The sequence below is a fragment of the Pantherophis guttatus genome, chromosome 5 (genome assembly GCF_059756535.1).
Source record: "Pantherophis guttatus breed Tessera chromosome 5, ASM5975653v1, whole genome shotgun sequence".
Taxonomy (NCBI): Eukaryota; Metazoa; Chordata; class Lepidosauria; order Squamata; family Colubridae; genus Pantherophis; species Pantherophis guttatus.
The window spans coordinates 80,394,070-80,414,182 of record NC_142067.1 but is presented as its reverse complement, the minus strand read 5'-3'; the positions used below and the strand labels follow the sequence as shown (position 1 = coordinate 80,414,182).

General features: G+C 45.8%; 1 protein-coding gene across 8 annotated transcripts in view; it reads right to left on the bottom strand.

The window, feature by feature from the left end:
* The window catches only part of ADGRG2 (adhesion G protein-coupled receptor G2), a 220,965-nt gene that overhangs the window by 20,957 nt on the left and 179,895 nt on the right, over window positions 1-20,113 (bottom strand). For all 8 annotated transcript variants that reach the window (XM_087871373.1, XM_087871377.1, XM_087871379.1 and 5 more), the window contains 6 exons: window positions 11,870-12,059; window positions 11,377-11,533; window positions 2,719-2,862; window positions 2,484-2,606; window positions 1,685-1,730; window positions 1,482-1,585 (listed from right to left, as the gene is read on the bottom strand). In XM_087871373.1, coding sequence (XP_087727499.1) covers window positions 1,482-1,585; window positions 1,685-1,730; window positions 2,484-2,606; window positions 2,719-2,862; window positions 11,377-11,533; window positions 11,870-12,059 — 764 coding nt within the window. The remainder of the gene's footprint in view (window positions 1-1,481; window positions 1,586-1,684; window positions 1,731-2,483; window positions 2,607-2,718; window positions 2,863-11,376; window positions 11,534-11,869; window positions 12,060-20,113) is intronic.

Genomic DNA, 20,113 nt, shown 5'->3' with positions numbered 1-20,113 from the left:
ATCGACCTGTATTTAGTGTAAGTATAAATTTGAACCATTTCCTCTGCCTGCTCACCTATTCCTGTATCCAGAAGCTTCATATTTTTAACCTGTATTATAACCAGAACCTGGTGAACCTTGAAGTAAGGTGCCTTTTCTCCCTTTCCATCCCATATTGCAGCCACTGGGAAAATCTCAAGACGCACTAAGCATCTGTGTCACGAGTGTTTCCAGGATTGCTGTGGCTATCTGCCTACTCACAAACAGTATGGTTTCAATCAAGCCATCTCCTGTTGGCAATTACCTGCAAGCCTTCCCCGCCCTAGTTAATTGCAGGTTAACTCCCCATATAAGCAAGGACCTTTTCGCTTGCTACTTGGGCCTAGACTCCTGGTTTAGGCCTAAATGCACAGCTCCTGCAGGAAGCTTAGTGCAACGCCGCAGAATGCAGATAAGGACTCCAGATGCTGTTGCAGAGAAACTTCCATGGATGCTTGCCTTTTGCTGTTTTGTAGCACGCAAGCTATCATCGGGACTGCTGTTGCTGGACCTTTTTCCTCCCACAAGCTTCAAGCAATGTTTGCTGTTTGAACTGTTTTTACTTCAGGTGACTTTTAGCTGTGATGTTTGTGCTGCCCCCATTTTGATTGCCTTGATGATGTATCGATGCCGAAGCTGCTTACCTTCATGCTAGCTTTATTCTCTTGTGAACTGTTTCGGTATTGTGGAGAGGGATCTAGGGAGATAGCCTTGCTTCACATACCCAGATAAGACTTTGTTTTAATGTGCTTTCTTAAAGACATAGTGCTTTTTAAATGTTTTAAAGTAAATTATATTTTTACACAAGACGCCTCTGTCAGAATTATTTCAGTCTCAGTGTGTTTACTCATGAGCTGGTTCACAGTCCGGGGTACCCCTCAACCCCATTTCATAACTATCTGCAGCTTTTGCCTTCACAAGTAGTGATGTTTACTTGCAAGTAAAGCAACCCCTTTTTATAACAGGGCACTAACAGACTTTTATTCACAGGGATAAACAAAAAATCAAATGTAATTAGTCCCAACAAACCTGGGTTTATCCAAAAAATCTGAATTGCTTGCTGTATACTAGAAAATGAACGGTTGTCTATGACAACCGGCCACTCCCAAACCCCTCCTATTTATTTCCCAGCCAGGGAGGGCTGGCTATTGTCTGCATCTGGCTCTCCCTGAGAGCTGGCTTACTGCTTTCCTTTGCTCTCCTCTCTTTTCCTCTCTGTGCATACGTGCATCTGGGATGGGCCCCATCTGTTCCTCCCTCTCACTCAGCTCAGGCCCCAAAGACAACTGCCTTTCCACCTGGGTGAGGACGACAGGCCCAGGCTCTGCCTCTGTCTCTGATGCTGTTTCCTTATCAGAGCCTTCCAAAGTCTGCAAAGCTGGCCCAGGCTCTCCCTCAACCTCCTCCTCGTCTGACTCTGCTGCCTGCTCTGCTGGCAGCCAACGGGCCACAACAAGCATTACCAGTAATATGCCAAAACTTGTCAGGTGATTGCAGTTACAGATGGTTTCATTCATTGTTCTTTCTTTTAGCACACAACCTTCAGAATTCCAACTGCCTTGGCCACCTGCCAAATATTAAAATACTTCTATTATCAAATTGTAAGCAATATAGTTTTTAACTAGCTTAGGTAACATAAATGAAGTCACATGATTGTGAAACATACCATTTTTATTGAAATCCCAGAAGGCACATCTTAAAGTAAAATTCTCCTGATTGGAAGAGGAAAAAAAAGCTTAGCTACATACTACATGATCCATATATTAAAAAGAAGCAGCACTTGTTTGCTTAGATGTAGGTACATCTATCACTTCAGACTGTTCCCGTAGGGCTACAAGGAATTTTAAAACACCACAGAAACTCCCTACAGAGTTTGCTCAGGTAAATTCTCTGAATCAGAACCCTAATTTATTCCTGTTTTTACAAATAGAAAGTACCAAGAATAAACCATGAGGAACTGAGTGTGTAAGTGTGTTGTGGACACTTGTCAAAATATGTAAAGCATCAAGCAGCTTTTGAACCTTATACAAGAAGGCTTATAAACAGTGGTGGGATTCAGCCAGTTCTGTCCGGTTAGGGCAAACTGCTAGTGGTGACTGCGGGAGGCTCCACCCACCCACTCGGATGTAATGAGAGAGCACGCACGCACTCACATTTGCAAACCGGTAGGGAAGGTAAGTGAATCCCACCTCTGCTTATAAAATCTCTTCTTAGTAATGCAAAGAAAAAATAGTGGAAATTGACCTTTTTTATTAGTAGTATAAATATGAATATACAGCCTCAGTTCAAAAGGACATATCTGCCCTACATTATGTCAGAATGACAACATATGGTAATTAGGAGGCAAATTGTACACAATATTATTCAGCTATCTTAATAAAAAATATCTGAACGTTCAGATAGCTAAAATGATTAATTTCTGAAATGAGGCATAAGAAAATAAAATATAATGTGCAAATTGGTACCTGATTAGGCCTGATATTTTGTAGCGTGACAGTTACATTTGTCTTCAAGTTGTTGACTGAAAAGTTAGCAATACTTGATGATATAACATAACTGAACAAAGACAAATTTTTCAGTGTAGAATCCTGTGAAATGCAACCATGTATATTATTATTAATTAAGTATAATAATGTTGATTGCTAGAAACAATAGATTATATTTAAAAATTTCAAGCATGCTTTGAAACTATAAAAATACCTGGAATAGAGTTGTTTTTTTAAAGAAGTTAAATGTAATTCTAGAAGTTATATGCTTATCTTGAGGTGACAATTCTGCCATTATTGAAGATGGAAGTGTAATGGCTCCAATAATACTTGATGGCACTTCAATTCCAAGGGTAGCCTTTAAAAAAAAAAAGACATTTTCCCCCCAAAAATAGATAATGAATCTTTGTGCTTTGTGCTATGTATAATAGATTAACATTAATGCAATACAGACAAGCATCCATTCTTGAGGCATGAAAAGCAGACACATAATTGTACTTATTTTTATCCCATCTTTATTATTCTTTATAAAAAACTCAAGGTGAGGAACATACATAATATTCTTTCTTCCTCATATTTTCCCATTATAAGCCTGGGGGGGTGAGGGAGGGCAGGCTAAGAGAAAGTGAGAGAAATCACCTTTCATGCCTGAGGCAGGACTAGAACTCATGGTTTCTGGCCTGATGTCTTAACTACTAAACTGAACTGGCTCATGAAAATTTGTTTCCTCTTGCAAAGTGATTAACAATGCTTCTCTCTCTACTTCCTTCTTAGCAGCAATTAAAACATATAGGTTTTTCAGATTTAAAAGTTTACCTGTTATACTTATTGCTACTTTTCACAAGTGCAAGTTCAAAAAGTGCATTAGCAACCATTCAAAGTGACAATTAACCTCCAAAAAAAGGTACTTTGGACCCAGATTTGAAATTTCAATGACCACACCCTACCCCACTTAGGTGACTACATTTTTAACACTCAGCAAGTGGCCTGCATTCACAACTATCTGCAGTGTCTCACAGACATATGACTGTGATTTAAAACCCCAATATTTTGGGGGCTTTTTTTGCTGAAAACTGGTGTTTGCTTTCACTTAATGGCAAAAATTTTGCTGAATGACCATTGCATTTATTAGATGACCATCACATTTGCTTAACCACTGCAAATAAGGTTGTAGTCAGTCATGGTCGTGTGATGACCCACTTGAAGATCACAAATTATAATTGTAATTCTGGGCTCAATTATAGTCATAAGTTGAGGGCTACCTGTGTTATATTCTTTGAAAACAAAAACCCAGCTGGAGCTAGTTAAATAGACATACAGGTTGTATTCACAATAAAGTACACCAATGCACCCACCTGCATCAGGTCATACAATGTGCAGATCCTATACTTTTAATTTTTAATTATTTAAAAGCCAATTTAGTTTGAAGTGGTTTGTTTATGAGACTTGCATAAAATACATGCCTAATTAAAAATGAGTTGTATTTATCTGCTCTTCTGATACATCTTTAGCTTAGGGGACTTTGGATTTACTAACAAATTCTCCACCAGGAAGGAAACAAGAGTCAGGAATGGGTTACCTCTGTCTGTTAGCTGATGGACTGAGTCTGCAAAACTGTTAAGCCACACCTTTTTCTGTTGCTTGCTAGCTTTTTTAGACTCAGCAAGCTGGACAGACGTGTTTATTAGGGCTGTCCATTTCTGATTGGTTTTTCCTGCAGGAAAACTTCCTTTTTTATTTATTTTAACTTTTCTACTAGCCTTGTATTTTTCTAATTGGTTATTTGGATTCCAGCGTGAAGGATGACTCAGCCAAAGCCCGCTGAAGGCTGCTGGGGCAGCAGAAGGTCTAGAAGGGATCAATCTGACCATAGCCATCAGGACCCAGGAGCTTCTTAATCCTTCCAAAATCTGGAAGGCTATGCAACTTCTTTCAGTCAGGCCTCCTCTCAGGGGAAGTGATGCAGTGTGATAGCGACCTTTCAGAGGATGAAGGTCTTATGCCTGACCAACCAGCCTTCATTGGCCTTTTCCGGCCTCACCTTTTCCGGTCTTTGCTTCATAAGGCCAAGGTGACAACCCGACAGGGCACAGTGCAGTCAACTGGTACTGTTTTGGATCCCACTGATCCAGCGGATCCTTTGTTTGTAGAACCCACAGTTGAATCTGAAGAGGTTCCAGCTCCCAGACTTTTTCTAGATTTGGTGCATCGTCAGTAGGTCTCTCCTGAATCAGGCCCTCTTCCCAGCAGTTTAGACAGATGTTTCTACAATATTGGTTCGGATATGACTAAGTATTTACAGGTACCAGTAGTTGACCCTCCCGTGGCAGCACTGTCTTCACAGGCCTCATTACCATGTCCTCCAGAGGAACACCTGCATCCAGAGGATAAGAGAACCGAACAAGCTCTGGTCAAGAGTCATCAGGCTTCGGCCTGGGCAGCTAAGGTAACCTCTGCTGCGTCCTTTTTCATCAGGGCTTCATTGCTCTGGTTACGTCAATTGCAGGGCCGTCTGCCAGTCACTGACACCCGCTCACACCAAGATATCAATAAGATCATGGCAGCGGTGGAATTTTTTGCCGATGCGACGCTAACTGCATCTTGCTTCTTGGCCAAAGCCATTGGGTCTGCTGTTACGGCTTGTCGCTTCCTGTGGCTTCACCAGTGGCAGGCTGATGCTAGGACCAAGGGGCATTTGGCTTCTTCCCCATATAAAGGGGATACATTATTTGGAGAAGCTCTTGACCCCATTCTTGTGAGTCTCGAGACAAACACAAGATTATGCCTAATTTGACTAGACGGGCGGAGGCCCGCCCAAGGCCTTATTTTCATCCTTCTTCCTTTCGGGGAGCAGACAGTGGTTTTGGGGGACAACATTCACAGAGACCCTTTTCTTTCAGACAGGGCCACAGTCAGGACAGACAGAGCAGACAGGGGCAGCGTTACCCTCCCAAATGGCCCTTTTGGGGGGGAGGGGTTGCCCCTATCGACAACCAAATGACTGCTCGTCCAATCCTCCCATTGGGGACCAGCTGGCTCTCTTTGCCAACCAGTGGGAGGACTTCACATTGGACTCTTGGGTCAGGGAGACGGTAAGGTCAGGCCTCTCCCTGGAGTTCCTTTCCAGCTCCCTGAGATTTTTGTCCGCTGTCCCGTTTCTCATGATTGGGCCAGAAGGCTTCTTATGGAGTCAGCCATCAAACACTTACTGGACATCCAGGCGGTTCAACTGGTTCTGGTGGCAGAACACAGTCAGGGATTTTATTCCTGGCTGTTCCTGGTGCAGAAGTCCTCGGGAGGCTGGAGGGCGATTCTCGATCTCAAGTCCTTGAACCAGTACGTTATTTATTGCAGGTTCAAGCTGCAGTCTCTCCAGACTATCTTGGAGAGCGTCAGGAGGGGCGATCACTTCGGTGGATCTTACAGAGGCTTACCTGCATGTCCCCATCCATCCAGGGTTCAGGAGATTCCTTTGGTTTCACTATGCGGGGAAACATTATCAGTACCAGGCGTTGCCCTTCGACCTGTCCTCTGCTCCGAGGGTGTTTACCAAACTGATGTCTGCCCTGGTAGGCCATCTCCAGACCTTCCCAGTTCGGATACAGTTTTATCTGGCTGACATCCTCATCCAGTCCAGTTCAGAATCCCAGGCCTGGCAGGACCTGAGGGTCATTATTCAGTTTCTTCAGGACCATGAGTTTTCTGTCAACAGAGCCAAAGGTCATCTGATCCCAACAACTTGCTTGCTCCACCTAGGGGCAATAATCGACACGGTGGAATCAAAAGCATACCTGTCACTGGACTGCCAGGCCAGTCTGAAAGAACTGGTAATCCACGTCTTGGAGGATTGTACATCATCCCTGTTTCTTCTTTCTAAACTGTTGGGAAAGATGGTCTCTTGCTTCAGCATTGTTCCTTGAGCCCGTCTCCACAGCAGGGCTCTGCAGTGGTTCCTGCTTCCATTTCAACGGTCCCGCCAGAGCACATCTCTTAAACATGTGGTGGTTCCGCCAGAGGTGCTGGCATCCCTTTCTTGGTGGAGGTTGGACGCCATTGCCCAAGGTCGCAGGTTCCAGGAACCTCAACGTATCATCCTGACTACCGACGCCAGCCTCTTCGGATGGGGAGGCCACTTCAGCTCACATGACTCAAGGTCAGTGGTCCCTGGTAGATCTGAGACACAACATCAACTGGTTGGAGCTCCGAGCTGTTCATCTGGCGCTCCAGAGTTTCACAGATCTTGTGTTGGGGAAGGACATTTTGGTTCTGACGGACAACATGGCTGCCAAGGCTCACATAAATTGCCAAGGGGGAACACGGTCCTGGGCTCCCTTGCAAGCAGCCGAGATGCTGATTCTCTGGGCAGAGTCTCATCTAGCTTCCATCTGGGCGGACCACATTTCGGGAGTGGTGAACATCCAGGTGGATTGGCTCAGTCGGACACAAATAGATCAAGCGGAGTGGCATTTGGTCTCTGTTCCAGGAACTGGCAGCACGTTTCGGCCGGCCAGTGGTCGACTTGTTCGCCACATGGTAAAACCATCAAATACCGAGGTTCTTCTCCTGTTTTCCAAGCCAGGGGACGGAAGCTGTGGACGCACTGTGGAGTCCCTGGCCATCAGGACTCCTGTATGCCTTTCCTCCTCTTCCCCTGATTCCCAAGGTGATCCGGAAGATTCTGGAAGAGGAGGCAGAGGTTGTGTTTCTGGCCCCTCATTGGCCCAGGAGGCTGTGGTTTACAGATCTTGTGGCTCTATCAGTGGATTGCCCCTGGCAGCTGCCGCAGGACAGGATCTCCCTCTCCCAGGGGCATTGGTTCACCCAGATCCTCAGTGGCTCCAACTGACCACTTGGCGCTTGAGCAGAGCCTCCTGAGGGCTGACAATTTTTCTCCCAAAGTCATTACTACTGTACAAGCTTCCCACAGGAATTCCACCAAGCGAATTTATAATGCTACTTGGAGGGCATTTTGTACTTGGTGCAAAAAAGGGGGTCTGGTTCCCACTGAGGTTTCTGTGGCTCACATATTGGATTTTCTGCAGAAGGGTTTGGGGGGCTGATCTGGCTCCCAATACCCTTCGGAGACAGGTGGTAGCCCTTTCTTCCATTCTGTCATGTGGAAACCGGGAATCTCTGTCCAAACATCCAGTGGTTCATTGGTTCCTCCGGGGGGCGACTAATCTCTGGACTCCTGTGGTTCACCGGTTCCCTACATGAGACTTGAACAAGGTCTTGACCGCCCTCACCCAAGGTCCCTTTGAGCCACTCTGGGAAGTTAGTTTAAAATATCTTTCCTATAAGGTAGCATTTTTGGTATCCATCACTTCTGCTCGGCGCATATCTCAGCTGGCGACTCTGTCCATTCGAGGAGACCTTTGTGTTTTCCATGCAGACAGGGTGGTTTTATGCCTGGACCCTACGTTTCTTCCCAAGATCAACACGTGGTTTCATAGGGCTCAAGAGTTAGTTCTGCCAAATTTTTGTCCTGCTCCTTCACACCATTTGGAGCGCATTTGGCATACCTTAGATGTTCAGAGGGCTCTCTGCATCTATGTTAAACGGACTTCTCCTCTAAGGAAGACGGAGTCTCTTTTTGTCTCTTTTCAACTGGCTTCGCTCGGTGGCAGAATTTCTTCCTCTACCTTAGGTAGATGGATTAGGGCGTGTATTTCTATAGCATATGAGGCCCAGGCTCTACCTGTTCCTTTTTTTTTTTTTTTATTAAAAAGTTTTATAAGAAATACAAACAATTTTCTCCCCCCCACCCTTCCCCTTCCCCACATAAATTATACATTTTCTTATACATAAGAAATCCTCCATATACATGTTTCCCTTAAAGAAAGCATTAAAATAAAACATTTTAATTATATTCGGAGTTGCTCTTCTCCTTCTTCCCTCATTCCACAACAAACCTTCTTCTCCTCCTCCTTTCTTTCCCGTCCCTCCCTCCTCTTCCCTCCTACCTCTTCTCCCACCTCATCCTACTTCCTTTCCCTTTCCCCCACTTCTCTCTTCTTTTCCCCCTTCTCACCTTCACTCCTACTCCTGTCCCCTTCCCTTCCCTTCCTCCTCTCCTTTCTTCCATTCCTCTCCCTCCCTCTCCTCTTCCTACCCCCTCCTCCTCTCTCCTTTCTAACTTCTTTGCTGTGAAATATTTTCCTCCTTTAGTATCTGAGCAACTCCTATATTCTAGAATACACTTTCTTCTGCTAAGACATTTCTCTATTCATCACTTCCCCCCCCTCCCTTATCCCCCCCTCCCCACCCCACCCCTGACTTCCCAGAGCAAAAACAGGGTATAGCATCTAACAAACATATGCTAAAATAAACTAACAAATTATAAAGTTCAAAGCTCCCACATGTTCTTTAACTCCCTTTGCTCCAATTCAACAACCTCCCTTTTATAAATTCTCAATACCAATTAAATTAAATTCATTCTTCCTACTTATATAGAAAAAAAAGGAAAAAAAAACCTTTTTCTTAATGCATAATCCGATACTTTAGCAGTCTTACAAACAATAAAAATCATGAATAAATTCCATTTCTATACCAGAAAAAAAAATTTCATCTTAAAATCTTGCACATTTTATCTCATATATCTTTTAAAATAATAGAGTCTAATGTTAAGCATTTTAAAAATCTCTTAATACCTTTAAAACACTTATTTACCAAATATAAATTTCAGAATCTATAGGAGGGTATCTTTCAATTTTTCAGTTAACCGTCTTAATACCTTTAACTTTTTTAAAAAACAACCCTTAACTATCCAAAACTAATTATCAGTTTACAATAAAATTCTGAGTTTAACATTAATCCTCTTCGCTTCAAAGGGTTAGACATCCTAAAAGCTTATACAATTTATCTCATATATCTTGTAGAATAATATAACCTTATGTTAAACATTTTAAAAATCTTTTAATACCATTAAAACACATATTTGCCCGTTGCCAATTTCAAAATCCACAGGAGAATATCTTTCTTAATCTTCTGTTCTTCACTTCTTTTTGTATTTTTTCCAATCCTTTTTTTTAATAAATTCTTTCAACAATCCCCCCAGTTTTATTTTGGAAACTTTTAAAATAGTGATTTGAGGTTGATGTTTCTGAAATACTCGCTCTCTTCTTGAAGTCAGATTTTCTAACTTAAAATCCTCATCTCGTCTCTTCTGGTTTGTATAATCATTCAATCCATTTCTTTGTCCATATAACCAAAATTTGTTGCCATAAAGATTGTCAGCTTGCAATAAAGAAACCATTTGTTGCTTTTCTGTCATTGAAATGGAAACGTCCACCAAAACCTTTGTTTCAGCTGTACCAGCCAATCTCTTAATCCTGTCCATTTCCTGATCTTCCAAAAACAAATTCTTCTGAATAATTTCCTGCTTATAATTTCCCAAGCTATTTTTTGAAAAAGCCCTTTCAATTGTATTCAGCAGGGCTGAGGTAAAAAAGTCTAAAAGTTCTTGAAAAGCCTGGACAGTCACGGCTTGGGAATTTGCTGATTCACCAGCCCTGTTGTCAGCCATATTTCAGCTACTTTGTATTTATCCAGCTATCAGGACAACAATTCAACTTTTTTCCACACAGTATAAAGACCAGATTTTAGTTAAAATCAGAACCAAATTCTTTTCCTCGATACCAAATTCTTTTCCTGGCTGCTTCCATTTAAAACTTTCTCTTAGGGTGTAATCCAGTAGCTGTAAAGTGTTAACAAGCCTTAACGAGCACTTTCCCTGATAGTTTCTTCCTCCCGCCCTCAGGCGCCATTTTCTGCATATTAAAGCGGAGTTAAAGTGTTACTTGCAAATTTCCTTTTGTTTTCTCCTGATTTGCTCCGTCTGCGATCGAAGTAAAGATGTTAAAAATCCCCCCGTTGATTTTCTGCAGATTCTGGTCGCATCTTCTAGCTCTGCTTCAGCGGAGTCGTTTCTGGTCCGGAGTGGCTTGACAGGCTTCAATAGGGAGCCCACACCCTTTGCGCCCCAGGATTTCTCCTAGCGCACTTGGGGGGGCTCTACCCCGCCTGTCGACTCTTTTCTCTCCCCTTTGCCCGGGGAGAGGGTTCCAAGCCTCCAGACAGCAGTTTTTCGGCTGTTCTGGGGCTTTTACGGAACCAGAGAACGGGCGCTCAAAAGAGAGCGTCTTCAAAGCTGCGGAGCCAGGCAGGAAGTCCGCTCTACCTGTTCCTTGTCGCATCACAGCCCATTTTACCCAAAGTGCGGCTATTTCAGCAGCCTGGGCTACCCAGGCTTCACTGGAAGAGGTTGCAGGGCGGCCACTTGGTCTTCACCTTCTCCTTTTGTTCGTCATTACAAGTTGAATACTTTTGCCTCGGCTGAGGCAGCATTTGGCAAATGGGTTCTACAGAGGGTTCTTTCAGATCAGGAACCATAGACCCAGACTTCACCCTCCCAGTAGGACATGGGGCTTTGATATGTCCCATTCCTGACTGCTGTTTCCTTCCTGGTGGAGAATGGGCATTGGTTCTTACCTGATATGCCCTTTCTCACTCTAAAGGAAACAGCAGTCAGCCCCGCCCAGGTTCAGGTCATCCGACCCTGGGGTTGGCGAGGGTAGGATTTTCTTCTTTTTATCTTCACAGCTCAACACGTCAGTCTGCGTTGACGCCTTTGTAAAAAAAGCTGGCAAGCAACAGGAAGAGGCGTGGCTTAACAGTTTTGCAGACTCAGTCCATTCATTCAGAGATGGATGTTAACAGACAGAGTTAAACCATTCCTGACTGCTGTTTCCTTTAGAGTGAGAAAGGGCATATCAGGTAAGGACCAATGTCCATTCTATACTCAAACTTATGTTTTAAAGAGTTTTACTTAAAGCCCAAAAGAAATTTTAAAAATGAAAAAAATATGGCTTACCTCAAGACCTGAGGAATGTTGAACAGCAAAAGAAACTTTGCTAAAAGAGCTGCTGTTGACTTTCAGGACAGCCAGAGCCAAAGTAGGAGTGGTAAGATTAATGGATGTTGTTGAGAATTTCAATTTTAATCCAATCACATCCACTATTTTTATTATTCTAATGAGATAGTAATATAGATAATTACTTGTGTGCTTTTTATTGTTATCAATTTTTAAAAGTACAATATTTTCATGAAAACTTTTCTCAGCTGAATTACATTAAAGTACAAACATGTTGATAAAGATAATTATAAAAAGTTAAATTTCTTGAGAATAATATAGTTTTTCATCTACTGTATACCATCTCAAGAGGATGATGTGAAATATATTTGGAAAACAATGAAAAATTACATTTCAAAGACTTTTAAAAGAATCATAGGACATCTGTAAACACAATTCATTTCAAGAAAAATATTTTATACAGAAATATGTTTCTTACATTATAGACACATACCTTTTAGACATTGGATATATTTGTGATTGGGGCATGCTTAGAAGGAAGCTAACTCTTTCCAGCATCGACTGTCCAAGAGATGGTGCTATTGTTTCTGCAGTTAAGTAGCCTTCAAGCTCCGAAACAATGCTGTTGACATTGGAGGTATCAATACTATTCGTAATGCTTGAATTATTATGAGAGATTTGCTCTGCAAAAAATAGGGGAAGGGAAACAGCACGTTTAAACAAAACTGAAAATCAGGAAAATGAAGTACTCCATATTTGGGTTTTTCTGTTTCCTTATTTGAATAAAATGGCATGGACAAAATACCATTAAAAAGCTTCAAAGCATTATAGAAGTTTTGTTTATTTATGCAGTTCTTTGAACACATTTCCTTTGATTCACAGTAGAATCTGATGCACGTGTACCTTTTGTGGCATAAGTCACCATTGGATGGAGGACAGAAACAGAGGAGAAAGGATAACATCCATTTTGATTTGGAAGCTTCTTCAAGCAGAAATTAGGATAGTTCAGTGAAGTACTTTTCCTGTTGAAATCAGCAATTAATGCTTTCCCTAAAGTGAGCATATAGCTAATAACGCACACTTGGACAATGCTGCCCCATTTCTTTTAATAGAAATAAAATTAGGAATTCAATCAGACAACAGAGATCAACAATTTTATCAAGCAAATGTCATCAGTTATGATAACGCCCCATTCTGAGCCTTCAGCATATTCCAGGATTGCAACATTGAAGGCTCGGAATGGGATGCTTTTGCAAATGGCTTGAAAATGAGGAGGGGGGGATTTTCCTGCCTCTCACCCTGTTCTGAAGCTCAGCACAGACTGACAACAGGATAAGAGGCAAAATCCCCACCCCCTTTTCCTGGCAATCATTCTTTCCTTGGTGATGATTTATGCCGAAACCATGGATTTGCGTGTGTACAAGGCTGGTGCGGCTGATGAGCATGGGAGGGGGGGATCTGGTTTAGATGAGTAGGATGGGGCAGGGAGGCAGAATTGCATTGGGTGAGCTACTGTTTCGGCAGGCAGCGGCTCCTTGGCAGCCCTGCAGCAGGAAAGACAGATGGAGGAGGGAGGGGAGATCGTCCCTTCCTGCTTTGCGCTCCACAAATTGCCCCATATCAGACAGGAGCAGATGGATGGAGGAAGGGGCGATCTACCCCTCCCTCCTTCATCCCGCTGCACGGCTACCACGGAGCTCCTGCCTGCCGAAGCTGCGGGATGGCCAAGAGCAGCGCGGCCAGGAGGGTGCAGAGCCCTCACTAGACCAACAGCAGCAGGTGCAGCTGGGCAGAAACAGGGCAGAGAGCAGGCAGTTCCAACACGCCACACGGCTTTCTACCTTGTAGCAGCAGCCTTCACAAGCACACAGCCAGCATGAGAGCTAGCACCCACCAGGGCCAAGGCCCGAAGAGCACCATTCCGGCATGATTTGGAAGGGAGATAAAAAAAACTGCTGTTAAGTAGGTAGATTGAAGAGACTGGAGACAGGCTTCAGACAACAGCTCTTTATTTTATTTTATTTTATTATTAAAATTTATATGCTGCCCTTCTCCCGAAGGACTCGGGGCGGCTCACACAATAAAACAACAGCAATAACCTAAAACCAGTATAAAAATTAAAATACCCAAAATTAAAACCTCGTAGTTGATCAGAGAGTTTGCTGGAACAGCCATGTCTTCAGGCCAGCGCGGAAAGTGCGGAGATCGGGAGCCGTCCGGAGTGTTAAGGATATTGTTGTGTTACCAACCAGCAGAGTAAGTGCACAAACGGTACTGAGAGCAATGAATACAATACATACAAACTGATTTAACAAAGCTTTTACTTTGTAGTGAAAAACAATTGCATAGTCTTTTAATCAATCCAAATCTTTAGCCATTCAAATCAGTCCGAAGTTACAGATATCTTCTTACCATACAAACAGCAATTCAACTCTGCTAACAAATCACGATGGTAGCATATCCATCCACGTCTTCACACACGACAGTAACAGTTCCAATCAACAGTTCCAGTCAAGCAGCAAGTCAAGCAATGATGAGAGCAGGTCCAACAATGACTATAGCTCGGCTTCCTCCTTATATACAGTTTACACTAGTAATTATCCACTTAAGATAAGTGAAGTCAGCAGTGCAATGACTCAACAGTATAATTATGATAATTGCAGTCAGCATTCAGTCAGCAGTCATTAGTCATTACAATGACTCAGCAGTACAATTTCTCAGCATTTTACATTTAAAGTTACAGAATACATTTAAAGTGATAGAACACATATATTGCTTGGACAACTTGTTAGGCTTACACCATATCCTAACATGGAGCTCAGTGGGTAACCCATTCCAGAGGGTTGGTGCGGCCACAGAGAACGCCCTCATCCTGGGGGTCACCAGCCGACATTGTCTGGCCGACAGCACCCGGAGGAGGGCAGCTCTATGTGAATGCACTGGGCGGTGGAAGGCCGGTAGGAGTGGTCCTGCAAGTATCCCAGGCCCATGCCATGAAGGGCTTTATAGGTCAATACCAGCACCTTGAAGTGGATCCGGAAGGCCACTGGCAGCCAGTGCAGCTCGCGCAGGAGAGGTGTTGCACAGGAGTAGCGGGAAGCTCCTGTTACAACCCACGTGGCTGCATTCTGCACCAGCTGGAGCCTCCAGGTGCACCACAAGGGCAGCCCCATGTAGAGGGCATTGTAGTAATCCAACCGAGAGACAATGAGGGCTTGAGTGACTGTACGGAGGGCATTCCTGTCTAGGAAAGGCCACAACTGGTGCACTAGGCGGACCTGTGCAAAGCCCCCCTTGTTATGGCCATTAGATGATCCACCAGGAACAGCCGTGAATCAAGGAGGATGCCAAGATTGTGAGCCTTTACAGAGAAAGTAAGTAACTCCCCTCCCATCAAAAGTGATGAGGTGACTAGATCAGGCGATGCCGGGATCCACAGCCACTCAGTCTTGGAGGGGTTGAGTCTGTGCCTGTTTCTACCCATCCAGACCCGTACCGCCTCCAGGCACTTAGACATCACGGAAAGGGCATCCCTGGGTTGGTCTGGGGTGGAGATATACAATTGGGTATCATCAGCGTACTGATGATACCTCACCCCAAAACTACGAATGATCTCACCCAGCGGCTTCATATAGATGTTAAAGAGCAGGGGGGAGTGAAACCCTTGCTCCCTCCGATAGGGTCCGCAACTTGGGTGTCCTCCTGGATTCTCGGCTGTCTTTAGATGACCATCTGACGGGCGTAACCAGGGGGGCCTTCGCACAGGTCCGTCTTGTGCGCCAGTTGCGCCTGTTCTTAGACCGGGATGCCCTCGCCACGGTCACTCATGCCCTTGTTACCTCTAGGTTGGACTACTGTAACACCCTCTACATGGGCTGCCCTTGGGATGTGTCCGGAGGCTTCAGCTAGTCCAAAATGCAGCCGCGCGGGTAGTTACGGGGGCATCTAGATACTCCCGTGTAACACCTCTCCTGCATGAGCTGCACTGGCTACCGGTGGCACTCCGGATACGTTTCAAGGTGCTGGTACTCACCTATAAAGTTCTTCATGGCTTAGGCCCGGGGTACTTGCAGGACCATCTCCAGCCGTTCTCCCATCGTCCTGTGCGCTCTCACAGAGTCGGCCTCCTCAGGGTGCCGTCGGCCAAACAATGTCAGCTGACGACCCCCAGGGGGAGGGCGTTCTCTGTGGGAGCCCCGACCCTCTGGAATGGATTGCCCACTGAGGTCAGGACAGCCCCCGACCTTCTTTCCTTCCGTCGCGAGCTGAAGACGTGGCTCTTCCGCCAATTAAATGATCCGTTTGGGGGTACACTGGTATAATTTTAAATTGTTTTTTAATTGGGTTACTGATTTTAATTTTGTATTGTATTGTGATTTGTATTGAAGTTGTCATTTTGTAAGCTGCCTTGAGTCCCTAGGGAGAAAGGCGGCATATAAATCGCAATAAATAAATAAATAAATAAAAACCGACCCCTGTGGTACCCCACACATGAGGGGCCTAGGGGAGGATCTCTGACCCCCCCACCCAAATAAACTGCATACAGCCCGAGAGATAGGAGGAGAACCACTGTAGCACAGTGCCCCCTACTCCCAACCCCCAGAGTCATCGCAGTAGGATACCGTGGTCGATGGTATCAAAAGCTGCTGAGAGGTCAAGTAGCACCAGAATGGAGGAACAACCCCCATCCCGGGCCCACCAGAGATCATTCACCAGGGCGACCAATGCTGTTTCTGTGCTGTGGCTGCACCTGAAACCTGATTGGTACAGGTCTAGGTAATCAGCTTCCTTCAGAAATTGTAGGAGTTGGTAAGCCACCACGGCCTCAACAACCTTCACTACAAAGCGAAGGTTGGAGACAGGACGAAAGTTGTTTAAGGAGGCCGGATCCAGGGCTGGCTTCCTGAAGAGGGGACGAACCACTGCCTCCTTAAGTACGGCAGGGAAGACCCCATCCCTCAAAGAAGCATTAGTAATCACCCAGATCCAGTCTCCGGTCCCCTCTTTGGTTGCCATGACAAGCCAGGAGGACATCCAGCCGATGCTCCCAATCTACTCACTATACTGTCCACTTCCTCTATGGAAACAGGGTCGAACTCAGCCCAGATGTCACTTCAAGATTTGCTCTCATTCCCTCGTCGGATTCTGCCCAGTCAGAGTCCAACCCCGTCCGGATCTGAGCAACTTTGTCTTGCAGAAATTGAACAAAATCCTCAGCACCGCCTTGTAAGGGATCCTCCCTCACTCCCTGATTGAGGAGGGAGTGGGTCACACGAAACAAAGCCGCTGGGCGATTTTCTGCAGACACAATGAAAGCAGCAAAATACTCCCGTTTCGCTGCTTCCATTGCCACATGATAAGACCTAATATGGGTTCTTAGCTGTGTTCGATCAGATTCGGCATGGGAGGATCTCCAATGGTCCTCTAGGCGTCTCTTCCAATGCTTCATCTCCCGTAGCTCCATGGAAAACCAAGGAACAAACCAGGATCCCTGTTGGTGGAGAGGCCACAAAGGGGTGATTCGATCCAGCCTGTTCCCAGGCATCCACCAAGGCCTCTGGCGAATTGTGGGAAAGGTCAGTGGGAAATGTCCCAGGCTCTGTCAGGAACCTATCAGGGTCTATCAGGCGCCTGCGGCGGAACCAACGAGTCGGTTCCGCCTCCCAGTGGTGTGGGTTGGCGGATGGAAAGTCAAGCCTGAGGAGGGAATGGTCGGTCCATGACAGGGGTTGAATAGAAAGTTCCCCCCTACCCCGAGCATTTATCCACTGCCCAGAGATAAAGATCAGGTCGAGTGTGTGTCCACTGCTGTGAGTTGGGCCCTGTACAACTTGAGTCAGGTCCATGGCCGCCATGGAGGCCATGAACTCCCGAACCAACTCAGATGTCTCACCGGCTGACGGGAGATTAAAATCTCCCACAATCATCATGTTGGGGAGCTCAACCATCAGTTCGGCTATGACTTCGAGCAGTGCGGGCAGGACTGCAGACACGCAGCTGGGAGACAGGTACGTAATCAACAGAGCCGACTGTACTCCAGGGTCCCATTTCAACAGAAGTGATTCACACCCGCCTATCTGAGGGACAGTGACCTCCCTAGGACTAAGACCTTCCCTAATAACAACTGCCACTCCACCACCCCTCCCGTGGAGTCAAGGCTGGTGTAGAATATGGAAGCCTGGTGGACATAAATCAGAGAGGAACCCTTCCCTCCGGCCCCAACCAGGTCTCCATGATACAGGCCAGGTCTGCACCCCCCTCATCTATCAGATCTCGCACGAGGGGAGCCTTACTAACAACGGACCTGATGTTAACATACACCAGTCTGAATCCCGGGCTCCGCACTCCTAACCTCCCAGTGACACAAGCAGAGCCATGAGGGCTGGAACGCTGAACCCGCTGCAAGCAGCATGGGCACGTCCCCCTGATGTCCTTACGCCCTCTGTTCACTCCACCCATATGTGTCCTAACCACCATGGAGATGGAACGACCCTCACTCTCCCGTGCCCACACTCCCCGCACTCCCCGCCAATGCCATCCGACAGGCCAGCTCCCTGATCCAATGGGACCCCCCAGGTCCACCCAAGAAACAACCTGCCCCCCTCCTGGAACCCCTTAAAATTTTCTCTAAAAGCTTTCCCAAGAAACCCCTCAACCCCCTCCTCGCAACATGCCACCTCTTGGGGTTCCAAAGCCCGTCATCAAGGTAGGGCCTCGATAGTGAGGAGGGCCAGGCCTGTGACGGGGGGAGTCTTGCAGTGCAAAAGGCTCCGCCACCAAATACATCAAATCAACCAGGATGGGGAAGTATCTGGGTAGGGTCCAGGCAACCTAATCTAAAAAGTCCTGGAACAGAAGAATGGATCTCAGTGTAGGTAAAAAACTGGGCTCCACTGCCCTCTCACGGCAGTGGAAGGAGTCCTGTACTGATTTAAGACATTCGGAGGGAAATTTCCAAGCCACCCTCTCACGGTGGCTGGGCCAGATGGACATGGGAATAAGAATTTGATGGTCCGTCTTCGCCGGTGATAGATGTTAATAACAGCCAACTCCCTCAGCACCCACACTGTACTGTCCAGGTCACCGTCCGACAAGGGGGCTCAGATGAAATTAGAGCAAATCAATAGAAGCTGAGTGATAATAATCTCACAGGAGGAAAGATGTACGTAAAAAGGGAGAGTTTGCAGCCGGATACTCAGCAACTATTCACAATCCAGCAGCGAGCCTCTCTGACAGCCAGTCCTTTTATAGAGGGCTGTCAGGGAATTCAGCCAATCATATTCAAGTATTCTTCCCGCTTAAACAGCGGACCAGAGGGAAAACTTAAACTGTCAATATCTAACACCCCTCCCCTTCTAGTTGGAGCAATCCAATTTACATACATAGTTGCACAGGTAGGCTGGGCGTTTGGTAGCTCTACTTGACCTGCACGGCTCAGTTGGTGTGGCGGCAGGCTGAGAGGTTGTGCCTACTGCTGCCTCTTGCTCCACCCATGGAAAGTCCTGGAAACTTTCGGGTGGGGCCTTGGACTCTACGGGAATTGGTTTGCAAGAGGTGCATCGCTGGATTCCCAGTTCTTCAGGTGCATTCTCTGGTTCCATCGGGCTTGAGTCTGCTAGGAAGGGATTAGAGTTAAATTCCTGTTATTCAATTTCTAGATTTTCTTTAGTTTGATTGAGGCGGCTACGTAGTTGATCTATGTGCCGCCTCCATTGGCGCCCATCGTTAAGCCTAACTATATACGAATTGGGCCCTGTGATTTTTTTCCATCTTGCCAGGTAGCCATAGGGATCCTTTCGCAAAGTTTTGTGAGTGAATCAGGTCCCCGATGCTAAAGGACCTGGTGCAGTTTTGCGATTCTTTTGTTGTTTCAGGGGCATAATTTGGGTGCAGTCGGTCTAAGACTGATTGAAGCCGGCGACCCATCAAGAGCTCCATTGGGCTTCTTCCTGTGACCACACTGGGTGTTATGTGTTGGTACAGGAGGAATTTGTCTACCTGCTCTTGCCAGTCTCCTGGTGCCAACCTGCCTGATACCTCCTTGGCAGACCTTACAGACCTTTCAGCCAGCCCGTTACTGGCTGGATGAAAGGGTGCTATGAGGGCATGGCATATCCCAAATTCTGCCAGAAAACCCTCAAATTGGGTGGCCATAAATTGCGGGCTGTTGTCTGAGATGAGGACATTGGGCAGACCGTGTGTGGCAAATAGTTTGCGGATCACCTTGATTACTGCGTCTGCAGTAGTGGTGCCCATTAGGATTATCTCCAGCCACTTGGAGTAGGTGTCCACAACAACTAAGAAGGTTTGGCCATGAAAGGGCCCAGCAAAATTGATGTGAATTCTAGACCACGGGGCTCTAGTGTGATCCCACTCTTGGATGGGAGCTTTAGGGGGAGCGGGCCACGATTCCTGACAAGGCTACCCATTCCTGTATTTCCTGGTCCATGTTGGGCCACCACACAAAACTTCGGACCAGGGCTTTTATGCGGACAATCCTCGGATGTCCCTCATGCAATGCTTTTAGTATAGAATACCTTAGACTTGGTGGTATAATTACCCGGTCTCCCCATAGTAAACAACTCCCTTGCACCGATATCTCGTGTTGACGAACCACAAAGGCTTAAATTCTGCGCCAAACAGGCCCGTTGGCCATCCCCTCCAAACCTAGTTCAAAAGTTTTTTGAATGTCACATCTTTAACCGAGTGCTTGGCCACAGCAGCAGAAGTCATGAGG